We start from the raw sequence: 18,036 nt of genomic DNA on the forward strand, positions 1-18,036 counted from the left end.
TAAATAATATATGTGCCTACCGAGGGTCGGGTCACTAAGGTAAGCATAGCTGTCAGAGGAAGGCGCATACCTAGGTAGGTCAGCGACCTCGATGCCACGATGAGCAGGTAGAACAGAAAGAGGAAGTGGGCCTATAGAGAAATATATGAAGAAGAAGTATATGAAGAGGGAGGATCGCATATAAAAGTGGAATCTGCATACCTACCCATACTCTACAGGTACTTTCCAGAGCAAATAAACAACAAGACGCGGCGGTGGTTAAGAGGATGCAGAGAGAGGGATCATGATATTACCTCCCACTCCTCTCATTCATTTAAAGCTGCCATTCCACTCCATCGGCGGGCTCATCCCACTCCGCAAGCTCCCCAGCCGGGCCCTCTCCGCCCTGGCCGTCCTCAACTCTCCCCAGAACCCCAACGCCATCTCCAGAATCCCCAGCACGGCATAAATCCCCGCGATCACCGCCACGTCAACCACTTGGTCGCTGAGCGGATACTTGCTCCCCTTCCGCGTGTCGATGCCCTCCTTGCTCAGCCCAGCCGCTTTCACCGCATTCACGGCCAGCCCGCCGAGCCACAGGACGCCGGTGTTGACAGCCTGCCAGCCTCGAACTCGCCCGTGTAGCCCGCCGGTGAGGTGTAGGGAGCCGCCCAGGAGGAGTCCCACGTAAGTGAACGGCAACAGCGCGATGCCGAAGTGGATGAGGGCGAGACGCACGATTTCGAGGGTCTCCATCAGAATGTTACAGACTATGAGCACGTAGTATATGGCGGTGAGGGTGGTGAAGAGCCAGTTGCGCGGCGGGACTATGCGTAGGTGTGAGGTTGAAGGATCGAAGTTCTGGGAGCGGTGGTGGATGCTAAGGACGTAGAGTACCGGGAAAAGGATGAGCGCGAGCCAAACCGGGAGCGGTATAATGATTGTATCGGCGAAACATGCTGTAGGCAGCGGGGAGGAGAGGGTGGAATGAGGGCCCTATTTGAGGAGAATCAGGATCAGGATCGGGCCCGAGGTTGGAGGGGGAGGACGAACGAAACCCTCCGGGCGGTTTCTGCAGAGGGACATCCCTCAGCCAGTTTACATATGTTGGCAACGGTCCTTTGCCACTGTCGCCACTATCTCCACAGCGCTGACTCTGATGTCCTCTTCTTCTGCTTTGCGGTCTGTATAGGTACTGTACCTAGGTAGTGTATGTACAGTAGATGTGCTGTAGTTGCGCTTGGTCGACCCCTCGATTTCTCCCTTACACGGCGCCGACCTCGAGAATCAAGCGCGGGTCGATCAGCATGGCCGTCTCTCTTTGTACGAAGTAGTTCTGCTATAGTGGCCGCGTCCTAAGTTGGGAATCTTGAGATGTCGCGCTTCACGTCTCAGAGCGTTTCACCACCCGCCGTATGATCGCGTGGCACGTAGAGTAACACCAGGCAAAACCATTTAATCCGTGACTGGAGATTTACCAACATCTTACGCCCCGAGTTGCCTTGGGCCGACGATCAAACCTGTAGATGGTATTAATAACAATCCTACTGCAACGAGAACCCTTTGGCACGACCAGCGGTCGCCCGGATACTGTAAGGTACGAGTACACAGACGGGGGGCATACGTAAAATAAGGTTCTGAGAGGATCATGATCTGCGCTGTCAAGGGGTACTTTGTACGTACATGTAGCACTACGAGTAGTTTGCACATGTACAGGACGAAAAGGTTGGGGCCCTGCCTCCGTAGTGAATGCCCGGGCTTCTAGTGAAACACTTGGGTGACTGGACAATTAACATCGAACTCTGGGAACTGCTACATACCAGCAGCACCGCCTACCAGAGCTCATCCTGATCCTAGACCTCGGCCAACAAGAGCTTATGAAATTATCACGGCGGCGCGTGGGACGGCCAAGGACAATAATAAGAGCTGTTCATACGAAACTGCAAAGGGAAGAAAAATCATCGGTGGTCGACTTCTGACCGGGGAACAGCTTCGCGACAGAGGCGTCTATGTAAAGGGCGCTCCGCTTCGAAGAAGACTTATTATAGTATCATTTGACACCACGTTTTCGCCGAGTTGTCGACAACGATCTGGAGGGGTTTGGCTTAGAGTTTAATCTTTGCACTCCTATGGATTTGTTCAAAGGGTAGGTAGTTAAAATTCGAATGTTCCACAAATTCCGACACTCTTAGGTGTAGGCGCTCACGGTGCAGTTGGACGATACCTACCTGACCTATGGTACCTTACCAGGTAGAGTAAGCTATACATAAGGCATCCGTTGGTCTTATTAGTAGAGCAGTGAGCAAAAAACCCACGAATTCCAGCCAAATCATCGAGCTATGTGGATGGCAGTTGAGGTCAAATAGCGTGCTAATTGTCTTTATTTAGTGTGATTCCTTGGCCTTGCGCTCCTCCCTAATTCTCGCGCCATGTACCATAACTTCTCATTGGCAAATAGATTCCGTATTCAGAATTCCAAAACAGTCCCCGAAATCATTCCAATAACCCGGCTGCAACCGTCTCGCCGTTGCCCCTGAGCACCACTCTCCCAGGAGCCTCCAGCGGGACCGGGGCCTCAAGCTCAACCACGATTCTTGCTATCAGGCCTGGCTTCACAACCCTCGGCTTCTTCTTCCCTACTACAGCGCCCGTGTGTTTATCGAGAACCGCAACAATCTCTACGATCCTGCCAGGAGTATGAAGCCGCCCTCTATGGATATCAATTTGGCTTGGAGTCAGAAATTCAAAGGCTAGGACTTTGGCTGTGAATTGTTTAACGTTTTGGATCGGGTTCGAAGGGGTGCATAAGACATCGCCAATCTTCAGATATTGCTCTTCGATGCCGGATAGGTGCAGTGTAACATTTTGGCCAGCAACAGCCCAATCCACCGGCTCGTTGTCAATCTCGAGAGCTTTAACAAAGCATTTTTGGGAAGAAGGCTGGACCAGCAATGCATCCCCGACTTGTAATGAGCCGGATTCGATTCGACTAGATATGGAGAGGGGGTTTTGAACTCCGCCTCGAAATATATCGCCGATGGTTAAGCGCAGCGGCTTGGATAACGCTCTCCCAGCAGGCTCAGAATTATCTAGCTCTTCGACCAAAGTAGGACCCTGATACCAGGATGCTGCAGGCTCAGTAGATCGGCGTGTGATATTGTCGCCATGCAACCCTGAGCAAGGGATGAAAGTGATGTTCTTCGAGAGAAATCCCGCCGCGATAAGGAATGCCGAAACTTGGGTGGAGATTTCCGTGAAGCGGTCTTCAGCCCAGCCTACCGTGTCAAGCTTGTTGACAACAATAATGATGCGCTGTACTCCCATACTTCTGACTAGGAGGGCATGCTCCTTTGTTTGGCCCTTCAAACCCGATTCGAAGGACCCAGTGTTTGCATCAATTACAAGCACAGCGAAGTCCGCTTGGCTTGCTCCAGCAATCATATTGGGTATAAAATCTCGATGCCCTGGTGCATCAAGAATCGTGAAAGATGTTTTGTCGGTTTCGAATGTGTTGGTAGCAATGTCAATTGTGACCCCTCGAGCTCGCTCTTCAGATCCTTGGTCCAAAACCCATGCCAACGCGAACGATGACTTTCCCATCTTCTCAGCTTCTTTGCGATATCGGTCTATCGTGCGTTTATCTACAACGTTAAGGTCATATAGTAACCGGCCCATCAACGTGCTCTTTCCAGCATCGACATGCCCTATTGAGATTAGAAACTCAACTCCGATAAATAGCGATACTTACCAATAACCACGAAATTCGCAGCATTTTTGGCCTCCGCCTTTCCAAATTCCGCAAGTACATCCAAGTGCTTGCTCTTCGCCCTGGGAGTGTCATCAATTCTCATTGCTTCAACCCCAGCAGCAATCTGAGCAGCCTTCTTCTCGCCATTACTTTTTGGAGCTCCTTTGCCTCCCTTTCCAGCTACTAGGTGGTTAGTTTTAGGTTCTAGGTCGAGTAGAAATTGTCGAACCTTTCGACTGCGCCGCTATGACTATATCATCTGGGCTAGGGCCTGCGAAAGGGTTAGCGGCTATAGAAGCAATATCTGCAGCGAAAGGCATAGTAAATAAATTGTCCGGAGATTGCCGAGGCGTTTGAGAGTGGCTGCCAAACATTGTGTTGGCAAAGTCAGATGGCTCTGCTTGACCGGCGGATGGGATATCTTCTGGGCTTGCTGGGGGGTTTAACCCCGCATCGTCTATGGCTACCGGCGCTTTTGGAAGGCTTTCATGTTCATCTAAGCCTTTACGTTTTCGCAGAGGAAAACCCCGTGCGGAGGGTTTCTGAAGTAAAGCTGATCCGCTAGGTGCCATTCCCCCAACCCCAGCATCTCCCAGGTCGCTATGGTCGATTTTATCAAGGCCAGCCCGCGACATCTCCCCTGTAGGATTGCTATTTGCTCGCTGCTCTTGGGCCTTCTTCTTCCTTGCAGCGGCCAAAGCCTGCAACTTAGACATTTTTGGTACACCATCGGAAGAGCCACCGAGAAGCCCAAGTCGAGGATAGATAGGGTCGATGAACACCGTTTGCCGGTCGGTAGGAACTTGGAGCCATGGAGTGTCTTTGAAAAATTCTGCAAAGGAGAAGGGTTTCAAGCATGTGTCTGGGTACAAGGCTAAATCTCCCGTCAGCTACAATTGCACCTCGTGGAGCTGGCAGTAAGAACGAAGGATCAAACCCACCTCCTGCCAACGTAGATGCCTTGTTGCACGCCGACTGGCCAAAGCTCCAACACACCCCGAAAGAAATGAACCCACCTTCTGGTTTCTTCCCAGCTGCTCCCTTCTTCAATACCTTCGGCGTCGTAGGCACAGATGCGGCCACCAGGTATTTCACCGACTTCTCCACATCGTAATAGTAGTGCCATAGTGCCTCCTGGACCTGTTTGTCGGTGACATGGGCTGCAGTTGGTGGCAGCGCTTCGCGAACCTTAATTGTGCCTTGTCGCATTTTTTCTGTGAAATTGTAAGTGCCCCGCGGTCATCAGAATGCGTGGGGTGAGTTTATGACCTTGATCCTCTTCGCCGAGGCCTACAACGGAATCACCGTGTCAGTGAGGCCTTGAGTAGTACCGGCGCGACGGGGGATTACGAGTCGAACCTTCGCCTTCTTCCTCATCGTAGCCGTAGTCCTCCCCGCCATCGAAATCATCAAGTTCGTCGTCCAGGTCTAAGTTTTTGACGATCTTGTGGCGCGACATTCTGAAATGGAGGTAATGTGCGGCACTCTTCCAGGTCCCCTTGAATAGTGGTGCTCTGTGGAATCGGGATATCCAAGGTGATATGGAAAGACGAGAGTTTGGGGGGGGGTTAATGAAACCGAGGTTGCAAGTTGTCTGAACTGAACCGTACTTCGTACTCCAGTGCTTGTTATTATTCGAATACCCGAGTACTTACGGACGACGAGGGACGTATGGAGCACTTGGTGGGGTTCTAGATAGGGATGCGGGTCGGGATGTGGCGCAGCAGGGCGGCACGCCACAGTAAGGACACACGGGGCAGAGCACGTAGCAAATTCACGTACCGAAGGTACCTACAAGAACAAAGCACTTGTATTATTGAATAATGGCGTCGGAAGGAAAAGAGGTAAGTTAATAAGTTATAGAATGGAACGATAGCTTATACGACGTGTTAATCCCGTACAAAAGTACGACTTTAACTTAAGGGCCCGTGGCCTAGAGGTTGGGGTAGCCGTGTTCTACAAGACTAGAGAGGAAATGCCCATGCCGAGGCTGGTATAAAACGATATTGGGAACGTGAGCTAAGTTTAGACCGTCGTGAGACAGGTTAGTTTTACCCTAGGTACTGATGACCGTCACCGCAATGATAATTCAGCTCAGTACGAGAGGAACCGCTGATTCAGACAATTGGTTTTTGCGGCGATCTGACAAGGCAGTGCCGAGAAGCTACCATCTGCTGGATAATGGCTGAACGCCTCTAAGACCACTATAAACAAAGGGGCAAGGGTTCCAAAGGCCCACGTCTACGTGTTTTACTAGGTGTCGAGAACAATAACAGATAAATAGGCAGGGAGGCTGATCCCGTATAATGTCCTATTTTGATTAGATCAACCCGCTGTATGATCTTCCGTTTTCTCCCAGCAACTGAAGGATCCAATAGAAGCTGCTTAATACATGAGCGATCTACTACCACTAATTGCGACTCAGGGTTCTTTGGTATTGCGTTAGAATCTATTGGCCTATTCAGAGGGAGGCTTTCTCACCTTAGATCGAGCCGCCTGGGCTTGCAGATCGAGGACGTTGGTGTACGGAGGAGTTGATAAAAACGCTTTTATACAACTAGAACTCTACAGTATCCTCGATGGTGGCTCACAACTATTAGGCTGTGCCTTCGCTACTACAAAGGACAAGTTGCGATTGCGAAAAAGGCTCACGCAACCCCGAATACAGATATCATCAAAATACAATATCTGGCCTAGCTATATATACGATATTCAAACTATTTAGGTTAGGGAGTTTATATCTAGTTTGGATCCCTTCCACTTAGTCCCCTGTAGTGGCTACCTAGACACTGTTGAAAGCATCTAGCTATTCGTAGTAAGGCAGGGGTGAGGGGGTATCACGATGCTCTGTAGGGTAACGAAAGACTACTAAGGCAGGAAGTGGATTCTAATAGACTTTGCCACTCTCAAACACATACGGGTATTTCATTGCTTTTGTACCAGCAAGGTATGACGATCAAAATACAGATACATACTTCAAATAACCCACAGATCCGACCAACATGCTAAGATATCTATGGCTCCTTTAAAAATTGCAAACCACCTGACCAACGCCAATCACCGCCTACCTCGCCCTTTCAGAGCTCAATGAGTGGAGCATCTTCCACCTTCGGCTGGGGGGCGTGGTGAGGCGCGGAAGGGAACGAATCTTGCGTGTATCCATTGTAGGTTGGCGCTGGAGGCTGCCAGGCCTGTTGAGATGTCGCAACTTGTTGTTGTTGCTGCCAGTATGGCGGCTGCTGCTGTTGCGGTTGCGGTTGCGGTTGCGGTTGCGGTTGCGGTTGCGGGGCAGGCGTGGCGTGGTATTCCTGTGGTTGTTGAGGTTGTCGTTTATATTGTTCTGGTGATTGGGATTGTGAGGCAATCGCGTGGTATTGCTGAGGTGAGGCTGTAGGTGGATATTGGGCCGGATTCTGTTCTGGAGCTGGCTGTGGAGGGGCGGGGTGTTGAACAGTATTATAGTAGAACGCTGTGCTGGAATCGGTAGATTGTGTTATAGCAGGGTCCGTATGCGTGTAATTGGATGGTGGCTGAGAAGGTGCGTGGGAAGGCGGAGGAGCCTGTTGGACAGTGTTCTCAGTAGCATACCCCGGTTGTTGAGATACATATGGGGTTGATGGTGGCTCGGATGTCTGCCGGCTCTTAGTCCTTTGATGCTCTGGCGACTGTTGTTGGGCCGAGTATTGGCCATAACTATCCCTTCGCTGCTCTGGCGGGTACCCCGAGTGTGCGACAGGGAGTCTCTTGATATACTGCTGAGGAGAAGCATGCGAGTAAATCGATTGAGGTTTGTGATATGGCTCTGGCTGGGCATTGCCAGTGTAGAAGCTTTCGGCGCCATCTAGACCATTTGGAGGATTGGATGATATCGACGGATACATCGTTGACGCTGGCCTTTGAGGAGGCAGATTGTACCCACTAATGGTGTGCTGGTTATACGTGTTGGACAACCGTTCCTCGAGCATACGGTCGTAGTATCGTACAACAGTCGAAAGCTTGGCATGGAGGTCAAGTAAGGCGTCTGGATGTAACTGTCAGTTATAGATCTCTGAATGAGGTATATATATTTTTCTTTTTCTTAGCTTACCATGCTTGCTCATAGTTTCACCATACGTTCGTGCGAGTTTAGGTCGAAGAGTCCCAATACTATCATACAATTCTTGAATTTGTGGTTCGCGTAGAATCGTTCCTGGCGGCTGCGTCTGTAGCCTATCAACTAACGTCGAAAATAGATTGATATTGTCTGCTTCGGCGGGAGTGAGTTCATAGTCATTCTTCGGCAATACAAATGGCGCGGATTTTGCGCCGGCATTCTCTGCTTGCTCCTTTATCGTCGCCGCATGGTTTTTCTTTTGTTCTTCCATATCAGCTAATGATGCCGCAATAGCCGCCTTCAGATCTTCGTCTTCTTCCTCGGGGGGCTTGATTATTGCTGATTGCGACACCCCATTTGTGGCTGCAGGCGCGGAGGTAGACTGAAGCTTCGCCTGAGGAACATATCCGGCCCCAGAATGATGATTGACCTCCTCTAGGCTCATTGCCAGGGCCCGTTTGAGGTCCTCGTCAAATCCATCATCCACTCTTGCGCTTCGAGGTTGCATCGAAGCTTGTCTATGCTTGTGCGAAGACCCATCGTTACCCGACGGTCCGGCTTTAGGTGACTTATCAGTTAATTTGGCATAGCACCCATCGTCAACCCGGACAGGCTGCAGGATTCCCAGGTGAGGGAGAGGGAGCACTTTGCTCGAGCACTGCTGGTCGAAGACATTGCCACAATTCCTGCAGTGATGTTTTCGATTTGTGAAGCTAAAGGGTGTTCGGCATCGCATGCAAACATCGGAGTCGGTCCATTCAGGGGGCTACATCGCCATCAGTCTCATATCGTCGCGGGGAAAGCAGAGGACCTACCGCGCTGCTATCCACCATGCTCTTAGCAACATCAACCTTGGGTGGGAAATGGAACCCGTCCTTCTGCAAGCCCTTGTATGTTTCGCCAATGTAGGCGAGATCGTGTCGGCCCTCTGTCGCTGTGGCCCACGTCTGGATCAACTCAAGTATTTTATTCTTGACGTCGTCATTAACCGCGGCCCCTCCATATGCCTTCAGCAGCGACACTAAGTTATCCATGAACTCCCGAGACGCTATCTCGACGAGAAAATGGGAGCCGCCATTCTTAACGCAGGTATCTGTGAGCTACGCCCATATGGTTAGCAAGTATGCCTAAATTCCTACCCATGGCGATACCAACATTAAGTGCACTCAGTTGCGTGTTCGGGTTCTTGTTTCCAATGCGCCGCTTCAAGGAGCGCATTGCCTCCTTGGAGCCGACCGTCCGCGATCGTATGATATCGGAGATTTCGAGATTGAGAGCAATATCTTCTCTGCATTCGGTTAGCACATATATCTACGTTGGGACTCAGTGGGCAGGAGAAGGGGGGGGGGGGCGATATACAGAGAGCTTGATGTGGCCCGGTCGATTTGCTCGTCGAGCTGCGAGGAAGACGCAAACCACCCGGACATCATCGTGAGCAGGAGCGTAGGATGGGCCTGGACCCAGGAGAAAGGTCGGGCTAGATACTCTGTGTTTGGGTGGAAGAGAGAGTAATGGGAGGTTGGATTCTGGATGCTGTCTGTTGGATGCTGGATGCTGATGGAAGAGAGGCGGACGGACAGTAGAGCAGCAACTGTATCTCAACAGGTACGTACGTCGCACAGGTACAGTACGTAGTAGTAGTACGTCGGACCTTAGGTAAGTAAGTACCTTTCCAGGTAAACTAGGCGGAGGAGTACTTCCAACCTCGGAGCCTTGCGTGCCTTGCATGCCTTGCCCCCCAGGCCCGATGTGACCGCGGTGGCGGCGGGTCCAGGGCCTTCGCTGACACTTGATAGAGGATGAGCGTAATAATAAGTTCTTCAATTCAGAAATGGACCCACTGATTTGATCATCTGCTGTGAAATTGAATTGGATACTCGTATGTATTCTAACTTTATACGTCTGCAAAGTGAAAATGACAAGTCCGAATTAAAGGCACTCTGATCGATAATCGGCGGGATGTGGCCAAGGTTCTCAAAGACTTGCTCTGTCTAAAGAGGATGCACGGCTTAGACGTTTTTTGCCGCGGCGCAAACGTCTCAAGGGCAAAAACACCGATAGTACACTTCGTCTCTCTAGTGAACTTCGTCATTGCCCTCTCGAAGCTCTGTGACTTAGCAAACCACTATGGCAGTGGTTGATCGTCAATGATAAAAGTACGGGTTAGAACCAAACTGAGGATCGGATCTGATAGCGGCAGCGGCAGCGGCAGCAGCACAGGCACAGGCATGAACTTGTAGACAAACGACACACACTGCGGAAGCATCTGGCACGGTTACTAGGTAGGCAGCGACAGAAAGTCGAAATTCCACGACCTAGCAGGAAATGCTGCCAAAGCTAACCATTCTAAACCCCCAATGTGGCAAAATGGCGCTCTGATTATTGGTGGAGGAGCTTCTGCTAAGGAACGCATGGCTATACGACTGCCTTAGTCGGTATTATTTAAATTATATTAATATGACGAAATAAGGACTTTTTCCGAAAATCTGTATGGCATAATGGCCGAGTGGTCTAAGGCGGCGGTTTTAAGTTGCGACGTTAGTCGAAATATACACCGCTCTCGCAAGAGGCGTGAGTTCAAACCTCACTTATGTCAAATTTTTTGTTTTTTTTATTATATCTGTGTTTCGATGGTACTGTATACTTGTTTAAATTTTGTTATTTTGACTCGTTATTAGCCTATTGCCAAAAGCGAACTTGCGTAAGCTGTACGAAGGTAAACGAGGATCCTGTGTTTACGTAAGCGAGAAAAACGCTCAGAACTCTAAAGTTAGAATAATAGAAGTCACACTGTAGAACAATAATATTAGTACTAGTGCTCGAGTGCGACGTAATACGTAACCTAATAGCCTCTCTATTAATCACCATAGTTCGTACCTAGGTACAGTACTACAGTACCTAGGTAGGTGCCGGTGTACTTCTCTTCGTGGCTACCCTTAGTACCCTACCTACCTTTATGTACCTTACTGTTATTAGGTAGCTGGATGGGACGTTTGAAGGGAAAGCAGCGACCTGATGGATTTATATTTGAGGCCAGCCTACATAAATACGCCCGAAGCCGCGCTGTAACGAGCGCTTAGAGCGGCGGTGCAGGGCCCAGCACAAATCACTCGGCCTCGCGAAACACCATCCTACTACTACTACTACCACAACTACTACTACGAAGTAACCGTGCTGTACTCGTACCTACCTACCTACCCACCTGGTATTATTGCACACTCCAAAGCGCAATACAATACCTGTACGCCCGTACGAAGTACACGGAGCCGAATCTTCTCTCCCTCTCCCCTCTCCCCGCTGTTTCGCTCCTATCTCTCAAGCCTTGGCTATTCCTACTGTCGGCTCGAAACTGCTCCGGAAGCCCTATCATCGCCGACGACCTCACCCTTTCGACTCGCGCCTTCGACTCGCCCCTACCGCGATAATAATACAACTCTGACATCCGCTCGTCATACTGTCTTCGACATGCTTCTGCGACCCCTCCAGCGAACGCCGGTATGAGTCCCGCAGCACTTGGCGATCCTCACATACGAACAGCTTCCGTCAATGCAGCGGGCCCTGTCAGTACTGAGAATGGGAATGGAAGTGGGAATGGGAAGGGGTTGAAAACTAATGGGCTGGACGGGGCGAGGGGCTCGAACCGAGTCTTCCCACATCTTGATGACCTGGTCTCGGTCAAACCAGACATCCATATAAACCAGCCGATGCGAACGATCCTTCAGACTGGGGAGCTTTTGGCGAAAGCTGCTGACACCCATTTGGACTTTCGGCGCCCCGACATTGCTCTCCAAGAATATATAAAGGCATATATAGTTACGGTCGAGATTATCCCACGCCACAAGGACTACCCGTCTCTCCAGTCAGACCGGGGCGAGTTGCATCGCATGTACCTGGGTCTAACCAAGAGAATAAATACCCAACATGACAAGTTTGGAGAGGTGAAGGAGCTCATCAAAGAGAACAACTCAAGAAGCCGCGTCACGCCGACCACACGCAAGGCCGTTTCGGAATTTGGAGTTGGGGAAACCCACAATGCGGTAGGGAAGGGCCATACTCGAGCCCAGTCGACCAAGGCTTCAGTCATAAGTGGCCCGTCGAACTGGCCACAACACCCAAAACAGGATGATATCCAGAAAGGACCGGATAGCACAAACATGTCGTCGAATGGTGCGCAGCCTCGAAAGAAACCTGTCGTACAGCCGAAGCCCGAAGCCCTTCACGGCAAGGTTATTCACCCGCCTGTTAGCAATACGGAGACAGACTTAGCAGCACGTTTTGCACGGCTGCGCAGTTTTGACACCAATACCTCGACCCAGGACCCCAGGATCCGAACTCAACCAATTGCTATTACAGACTCCCCAGGCGCTAATAAAGAATCGCCAACCCCATCGCCGACCAGGAATCCTACCACGATAGCCCGTCTTTCCGGCCCGCGAGGTATGCCATCAGTGCCCAAGACGGCTCCGCGTCCAACTAAAATCCCCTTGGATACCCAAATACCGGGAATGCCAAGAGCGCCTGATGCCATATATAGCCCTTCTCGCAATACGGATACTTCGGCGACTACAAACCTCCCCTCCAGCATACCAAGGGGCGCCTCATACCTTGGTAATGGACGGATGAGCTCGGCCCCTCCCATATCTACAGTAGGACCAACGCCTGCTGCAGTTGAGCCTCAACAGGATTATTTCGCACCCGTTCATTCCGTTGATGGGCGTGATGCTGCTCAGCCTAAAAAGCGTCAGGATATTTTTATTCCAGATTCGGTGTATATTAGTGCAGAAGACCTCTATAGGTTTCAAGGGCTCGGCTCTGGTCACCTTGGGATCTTGCTTGTGGATCTTAGAAGTCGGGAACAGTTCAACAGTGGTCACATCATGTCCCAGTCTGTCATCTGCGTGGAGCCAATCACGCTAAAGCGCGGTATGTCAGGCGATGACCTCGCTGATAGTATGATTGTAGCCCCTGATTCCGAGCAGGTTCTGTTTGAGAAGAGGAATGAATTCGATATTATTGTGTTTTATAACCAGTCATCTTCGGTTGTTCACCCCTTCAACTCGACCGGGGATGATACTGATAACAGCCTACACAATTTTACGGCTGCTGTCTATGATTTCGGTTATGAGAAACGGTTGAAACGTCGTCCGATGCTACTCGTGGGCGGCTTAGATTCTTGGGTTGACCTTATGGGCCAAAATTCGTTGGAAGTCACTTCTAGTGAGATACAAAAGTCCGCTAGGCCTTTTGGTCGGGTTCGCGGCTCGGGCAGGGCCGTTGTTGCACGGCGGCGAACTGAATCGAGACCCCTAACCAAGGAAGAGGAGCGCAAGTGGGATGAGGCCCTGAGGGAAGACCAAGTGATTGGGCGGCCTGCAAATGCTGACCGGTCCACCTCCGACGAGCTATTTATTGCTAGGACGACAGATGATTTCTTTCGTCGATACCCTGATGTTTCGACAATTCAGGAGTCAATGATGTCGATGGCCCCATTGCCTCCACCCCTTTCCACACATATCAACAACCTAGTCGATACCGTTCCCACGCCCCCTACTCGACCCGCTCCAGCCCTACCAAGACAGAGATCGAGCGGCATATCGGAGCGAGGGCCAGCGGCCGTATACGCACCTATAAACTCGGCGAGCACATCCGCGATCACGGATGCTCGGGTGATTCCTGGCCTCACAGGGCTCCATAATCCAGGACTACTTTGCTACATGAATGTTTGCATTCAGGCAATAAGTGCGAGTACATTTCTTCGGGAGCTTCTCAGAAACTATCAGTACCCCCCTGTGAGTATGGTTCCTAAGAAAGAGAATGAAAAGTCTGAGCCGCCGCAACTGATGGTGCGGAATCTTGGGAACGTTCTGAGACATCTGTGGACTGGCCAATATGACTGGATAACCCCAAAGACTTTCGCCGTAAGTTCATGTCCTGTATAGTCGTTCCCAACCTAACTGATAAATTTTAGGAATACGTCAATGCCGTCCATGCGGGAAGAGCCATAACCCAAGCTGAGAGGGTCACTGCGTTTGGGGGCAACAATAAACAGCATGACGCGCCAGAGTTCCTGACTTTCCTAACAGAAGTTCTAGAAGACGAACTAAATATTAGGCGGAACGTTAAGCCTCGGAATCTCACCGCATCTGAAGAAGGGTCTTCTAATGCCCTTCCAGTCATGATGGCAGCCCAGGAAGCTTGGGGTCGACTTATGGAATCAGAGAACTCTCCAATCACATCGCATATGAGAGGCCAGGCCGTGCAGCTCATCAAGTGCAACTTATGTGGGGCCGAAAGTCGAGTTTTTACTCCCTTCAACCAACTGGATATTCCCGTATCTTGGGCTGGGGGGAAGGAAACCCTTCGCGAGGCAGTTTCAAAGATGTATGGGCCAAAGTCGTCTGAGAAGGTTGAGTCCAGTTGCGATAAATGCAGGGTGAAAGTGGCTCGGAAAACACAGGAAACGTACTTCAGCTATCTGCCTGACTACCTCGTCGTCCACCTCAAACGATACGACAATCTTGGTGCGAAGGTGAATACTCTGATAACTTTCCCCGAAACCAAAGTTGATATGACATCATCCTTCGTTTCAGAGAGTGAACACCGTGGCTCCTTAGAGCGAGGACAGGCCGGACCTTTCCTCTATGATTGCTATGGGGTTATCCAACATCAAGGCGCCACCGTTCAAGGGGGCCATTTCTGGGCTATTACGAGGAGCTTGGATAAGCCTATTGATGGCGGGAAGGGGGCTGGGGCGTGGCATAAGTTCAACGACTCTAGAGTTTCTCCTGCGACGTTCCAGGATACACAAAACAGTCTGACGTATACTATATTATTAAGGCGGCAGGGCAGCACAACTTGAGAAGACATCATTTACGGATGTGGAGTTTTTACTGCCGTTTGGGATTGTGATAGGGATTGATATTCACAGCATTGTCATGTTCATTGTAGAGCGGAAGTGCATTTCTGAGCCAGGGCGTTTGGGGGCTAGCTAGAGGGAACGTTGATTGCTTTGAAACCGGCATATAAGTTGTAATTAAGTATATAGATATACCACGGAGCTTGTTCAACCTACTAGCCATTAAGTCATAAGTGGAAGCCTATTTGTTGGTTACATCATAGGATGAAGTAAGAGTACTAGTAAGTTGTCAACAGGTAACTAGCATACTAGTACCATACCTTAGGTACCTTACGTAGCCAGTATGCGAGCGCACGGCAGAACTAGAACGGCAGAATAGAGTAGAGCAAAGTGCTACGTATCCTAAAGCTTCCCAACTTATTATTACCGTCTATTCATAGGTACTGTATTATCAACTTCGCCGCCGCCGCCCGCAGATCGAAAGCGAAAAGTTGTGAACACCGTAACCTCTGTGGTCGGCGCATAAGCGAACCAACCAGCTTCTGGACAGATTGCCAGATCTCGCCTACGGGAGCTTCTGATAAAGACGCGCTCTCTCTCTCTTGTTGCCGCCAGAACTTCTACTCTACAATTATTCCTCCTCCTCCTCCTCCTCTTCCACCCCCAAAACACACCCTCCTCATAGTCGACCACTTTGATCCAATCTACGATCATCATGGCGCGAGGAAGCCAGACTTCCTTCTTCCTGGGCCTGTCCTTTATGGCGTACTTCGTTCTTTTGTTCTCGCCCCTCGCATTCCTCCAAACAGCACAAGCATCAAGCGACCAAGAGCCATTGCAAGAAAACTATGGAACTGGTAAGCTCGCCGTCGCGCCGCAGGCCTAAATATCACCCCAAGATACAGCTGCTAACCGTCTCGCGACTTAGTTATCGGTATCGATCTGGGAACCACCTACTCCTGTGTCGGTGTGATGCAGAAGGGCAAGGTCGAGATTCTAGTGAATGACCAGGGACACCGGATAACACCTTCATATGTGGCCTTCACCGACGAGGAGAGATTGGTAGGAGACGCCGCCAAGAACCAGGCAGCCTCAAATCCCAGACGGACAATCTTTGATATCAAGTAGGTTTTCCACGTGCGCCCATGTGTCCTCTTCGGAAACTGACAGGTGTCCTATTCAGGCGGTTGATCGGTCGCAAGTACTCGGATAAGGATCTTCAAGGTGACATTAAGCACTTCCCATTCGATGTCGTCGAGAAGGAGGGCAAGCCCTCGGTTAAGGTCGACGTCAACAACTCCCCTAAAGTCTTCACCCCTGAGGAGATTTCGGCCATGATTCTTGGAAAGATGAAGGAGGTCGCAGAGTCATACCTTTCTCACAAGGTCACCCACGCCGTCGTCACTGTTCCAGCTTACTTCAACGATAACCAGAGACAAGCAACCAAGGATGCTGGCACCATCGCCGGCTTGAATGTCCTTCGTATCGTCAACGAACCTACCGCCGCCGCTATCGCCTATGGCCTCGATAAGGGTGACAAGGAGCGACAAATCATTGTCTACGATCTTGGCGGAGGAACCTTCGATGTTTCTCTTCTTTCTATTGAAAAGGGTGTTTTCGAGGTTCTCTCCACCGCTGGTGATACCCATTTGGGTGGCGAGGATTTCGATCAGCGTATCATCAACTACTTCGCCAAGAAGTACAACAAGGCCAACAACGTCGATGTCACCAAGGACCTCAAGACTATGAGCAAGCTGAAGCGTGAGACCGAGAAGGCCAAGCGAACCCTGTCCTCCCAGAAGACCACCCGCATCGAGATCGAGGCTTTCCACAACGGCAATGATTTCTCCGAGACCCTTACCCGGGCCAAGTTCGAGGAGTTGAACATTGATCTCTTTAAGAAGACCCTGAAGCCCGTTGAGCGAGTTCTCAAGGACGCCAAGGTCAAGAAGGACGAGGTCGATGATATCGTCCTGGTCGGAGGTTCTACTCGTATTCCCAAGGTTGTTGAGCTCATTGAGGAGTACTTTGGAGGCAAGAAGGCAAGTAAGGGTATCAATCCTGATGAGGCTGTTGCTTTCGGTGCCGCTGTTCAAGGTGGTGTCCTGTCCGGAGAGGAGGGCACCGCGGATATCGTTCTTATGGACGTCAACCCGTTGACACTTGGTATTGAGACCACTGGTGGGGTTATGACCAAACTCATCCCAAGAAACACTGTCATCCCTACCCGCAAATCCCAGATCTTCTCTACCGCTGCCGATAACCAGCCTGTCGTTCTGATTCAGGTCTATGAAGGCGAAAGAACTATGACTAAGGACAACAACATGCTCGGAAAATTCGAGCTTACTGGCATTCCACCAGCGCCCCGTGGCGTACCCCAGATTGAGGTCTCATTCGAGCTTGATGCCAACGGAATTCTGAAGGTTACAGCCGGTGACAAAGGAACCGGAAAGTCGGAGACTATCACTATCACCAACGATAAGGGCCGTCTTACCCAGGAGGAAATCGACCGTATGGTTCAGGAGGCTGAGCAGTATGCTGACGAGGACAAGGCTACTAAGGAGCGCATTGAGGGCCGAAACGGTCTTGAAAACTATGCCTTCAGCTTGAAGAACCAAGTCAATGATGAGGAGGGTCTTGGTGGCAAGATCGACGAAGATGACAAGGAAACTGTAAGTTCTACTTTATACTGTGGAAGCGGTATCAAGTGCTAATAATTGAATTAGATCCTCGAGGCTGTTAAGGAGACAACCGAGTGGTTAGAAGAGAACGCCGCCACGGCCACGGCCGAGGATTTCGAGGAGCAGAAGGAGAAGCTCTCGAATGTTGCATATCCCATTACAAGCAAGTTATACCAGGGAGCTGGTGGACCAGGTGGCGAAGATGATGCGGAACCAGATGCCCATGATGAGCTATAGAGGCGCTTTCTAGACTTGGCATGGTGTAATTTGAGCGCAAGCAAGAATTTCGTTTGGGACCGGATCTTTTTTATTAAAACCTTTGGTTTGGGGGTGTTTGCATGGTTGCATCATTGAAGCCCACACAGAATAGTGCTGTGGCTTACAATAAGTGTAAAATAAAATGGCATAAAGAAAGAACAGATCGCAATCCGACCCTGGTTTCATAGATCTAGTTTGCTATTTACCTGGAAAGTGAAAGATTCATTATTTCGAAAGAAGAATATATTCAATCTAAGACCTGCAGGGCAGAGCCTCCCTTGCGCTTTAATCAAACCCCTAGCCGTCGCCATATACCCACTTTATGTAAAGAAAGTGTTTAAAAGTATTTGTTTCTTCATGGCTCCATATTCCAAGAGTATTGTAAATTACGGATGAGAGTATTAAGCAAAGCTTTAATTAT

General features: G+C 50.2%; 5 protein-coding genes across 5 annotated transcripts; 2 read left to right on the plus strand and 3 right to left on the minus strand.

Annotated features, from left to right (window-relative positions):
* Positions 1-309: 309 nt before the first annotated feature.
* On the minus strand, positions 310-1,065 carry BP5553_04410 (Uncharacterized protein; the record flags this gene model as incomplete). The annotated part of the gene is made up of 2 exons (XM_032013033.1): positions 310-975; positions 1,033-1,065. 2 exons carry the CDS (start codon positions 1,063-1,065, stop codon positions 310-312), a joined length of 699 nt encoding a protein of 232 aa, XP_031869633.1.
* Positions 1,066-2,472: 1,407 nt separating this feature from the next.
* BP5553_04411 (p-loop containing nucleoside triphosphate hydrolase) lies at positions 2,473-5,186 on the minus strand (the record flags this gene model as incomplete). Its single annotated transcript, XM_032013034.1, has 5 exons — positions 2,473-3,683; positions 3,728-3,907; positions 3,957-4,601; positions 4,669-4,941; positions 5,087-5,186. The coding sequence occupies 5 exons, from the start codon at positions 5,184-5,186 to the stop codon at positions 2,473-2,475; spliced, it is 2,409 nt and encodes an 802-aa protein (XP_031869634.1).
* A 1,618-nt stretch (positions 5,187-6,804) lies between these two features.
* BP5553_04412 (Ubiquitin binding protein) lies at positions 6,805-9,250 on the minus strand (the record flags this gene model as incomplete). The annotated part of the gene is made up of 5 exons (XM_032013035.1): positions 6,805-7,748; positions 7,815-8,586; positions 8,636-8,920; positions 8,976-9,108; positions 9,180-9,250. The coding sequence occupies 5 exons, from the start codon at positions 9,248-9,250 to the stop codon at positions 6,805-6,807; spliced, it is 2,205 nt and encodes a 734-aa protein (XP_031869635.1).
* A 2,067-nt stretch (positions 9,251-11,317) lies between these two features.
* On the plus strand, positions 11,318-14,679 carry BP5553_04413 (uncharacterized protein; the record flags this gene model as incomplete). The annotated part of the gene is made up of 2 exons (XM_032013036.1): positions 11,318-13,738; positions 13,789-14,679. 2 exons carry the CDS (start codon positions 11,318-11,320, stop codon positions 14,677-14,679), a joined length of 3,312 nt encoding a protein of 1,103 aa, XP_031869636.1.
* A 712-nt stretch (positions 14,680-15,391) lies between these two features.
* Positions 15,392-17,594, plus strand: BP5553_04414 (DnaK-type molecular chaperone BiP; the record flags this gene model as incomplete). Its single annotated transcript, XM_032013037.1, has 4 exons — positions 15,392-15,533; positions 15,605-15,800; positions 15,860-17,348; positions 17,403-17,594. The coding sequence occupies 4 exons, from the start codon at positions 15,392-15,394 to the stop codon at positions 17,592-17,594; spliced, it is 2,019 nt and encodes a 672-aa protein (XP_031869637.1).
* Positions 17,595-18,036: the final 442 nt, after the last annotated feature.

This window comes from Venustampulla echinocandica (assembly GCF_003357145.1).
Source record: "Venustampulla echinocandica strain BP 5553 chromosome Unknown scaffold_2, whole genome shotgun sequence".
NCBI classification, from domain to species: Eukaryota; Fungi; Ascomycota; class Leotiomycetes; order Helotiales; family Pleuroascaceae; genus Venustampulla; species Venustampulla echinocandica.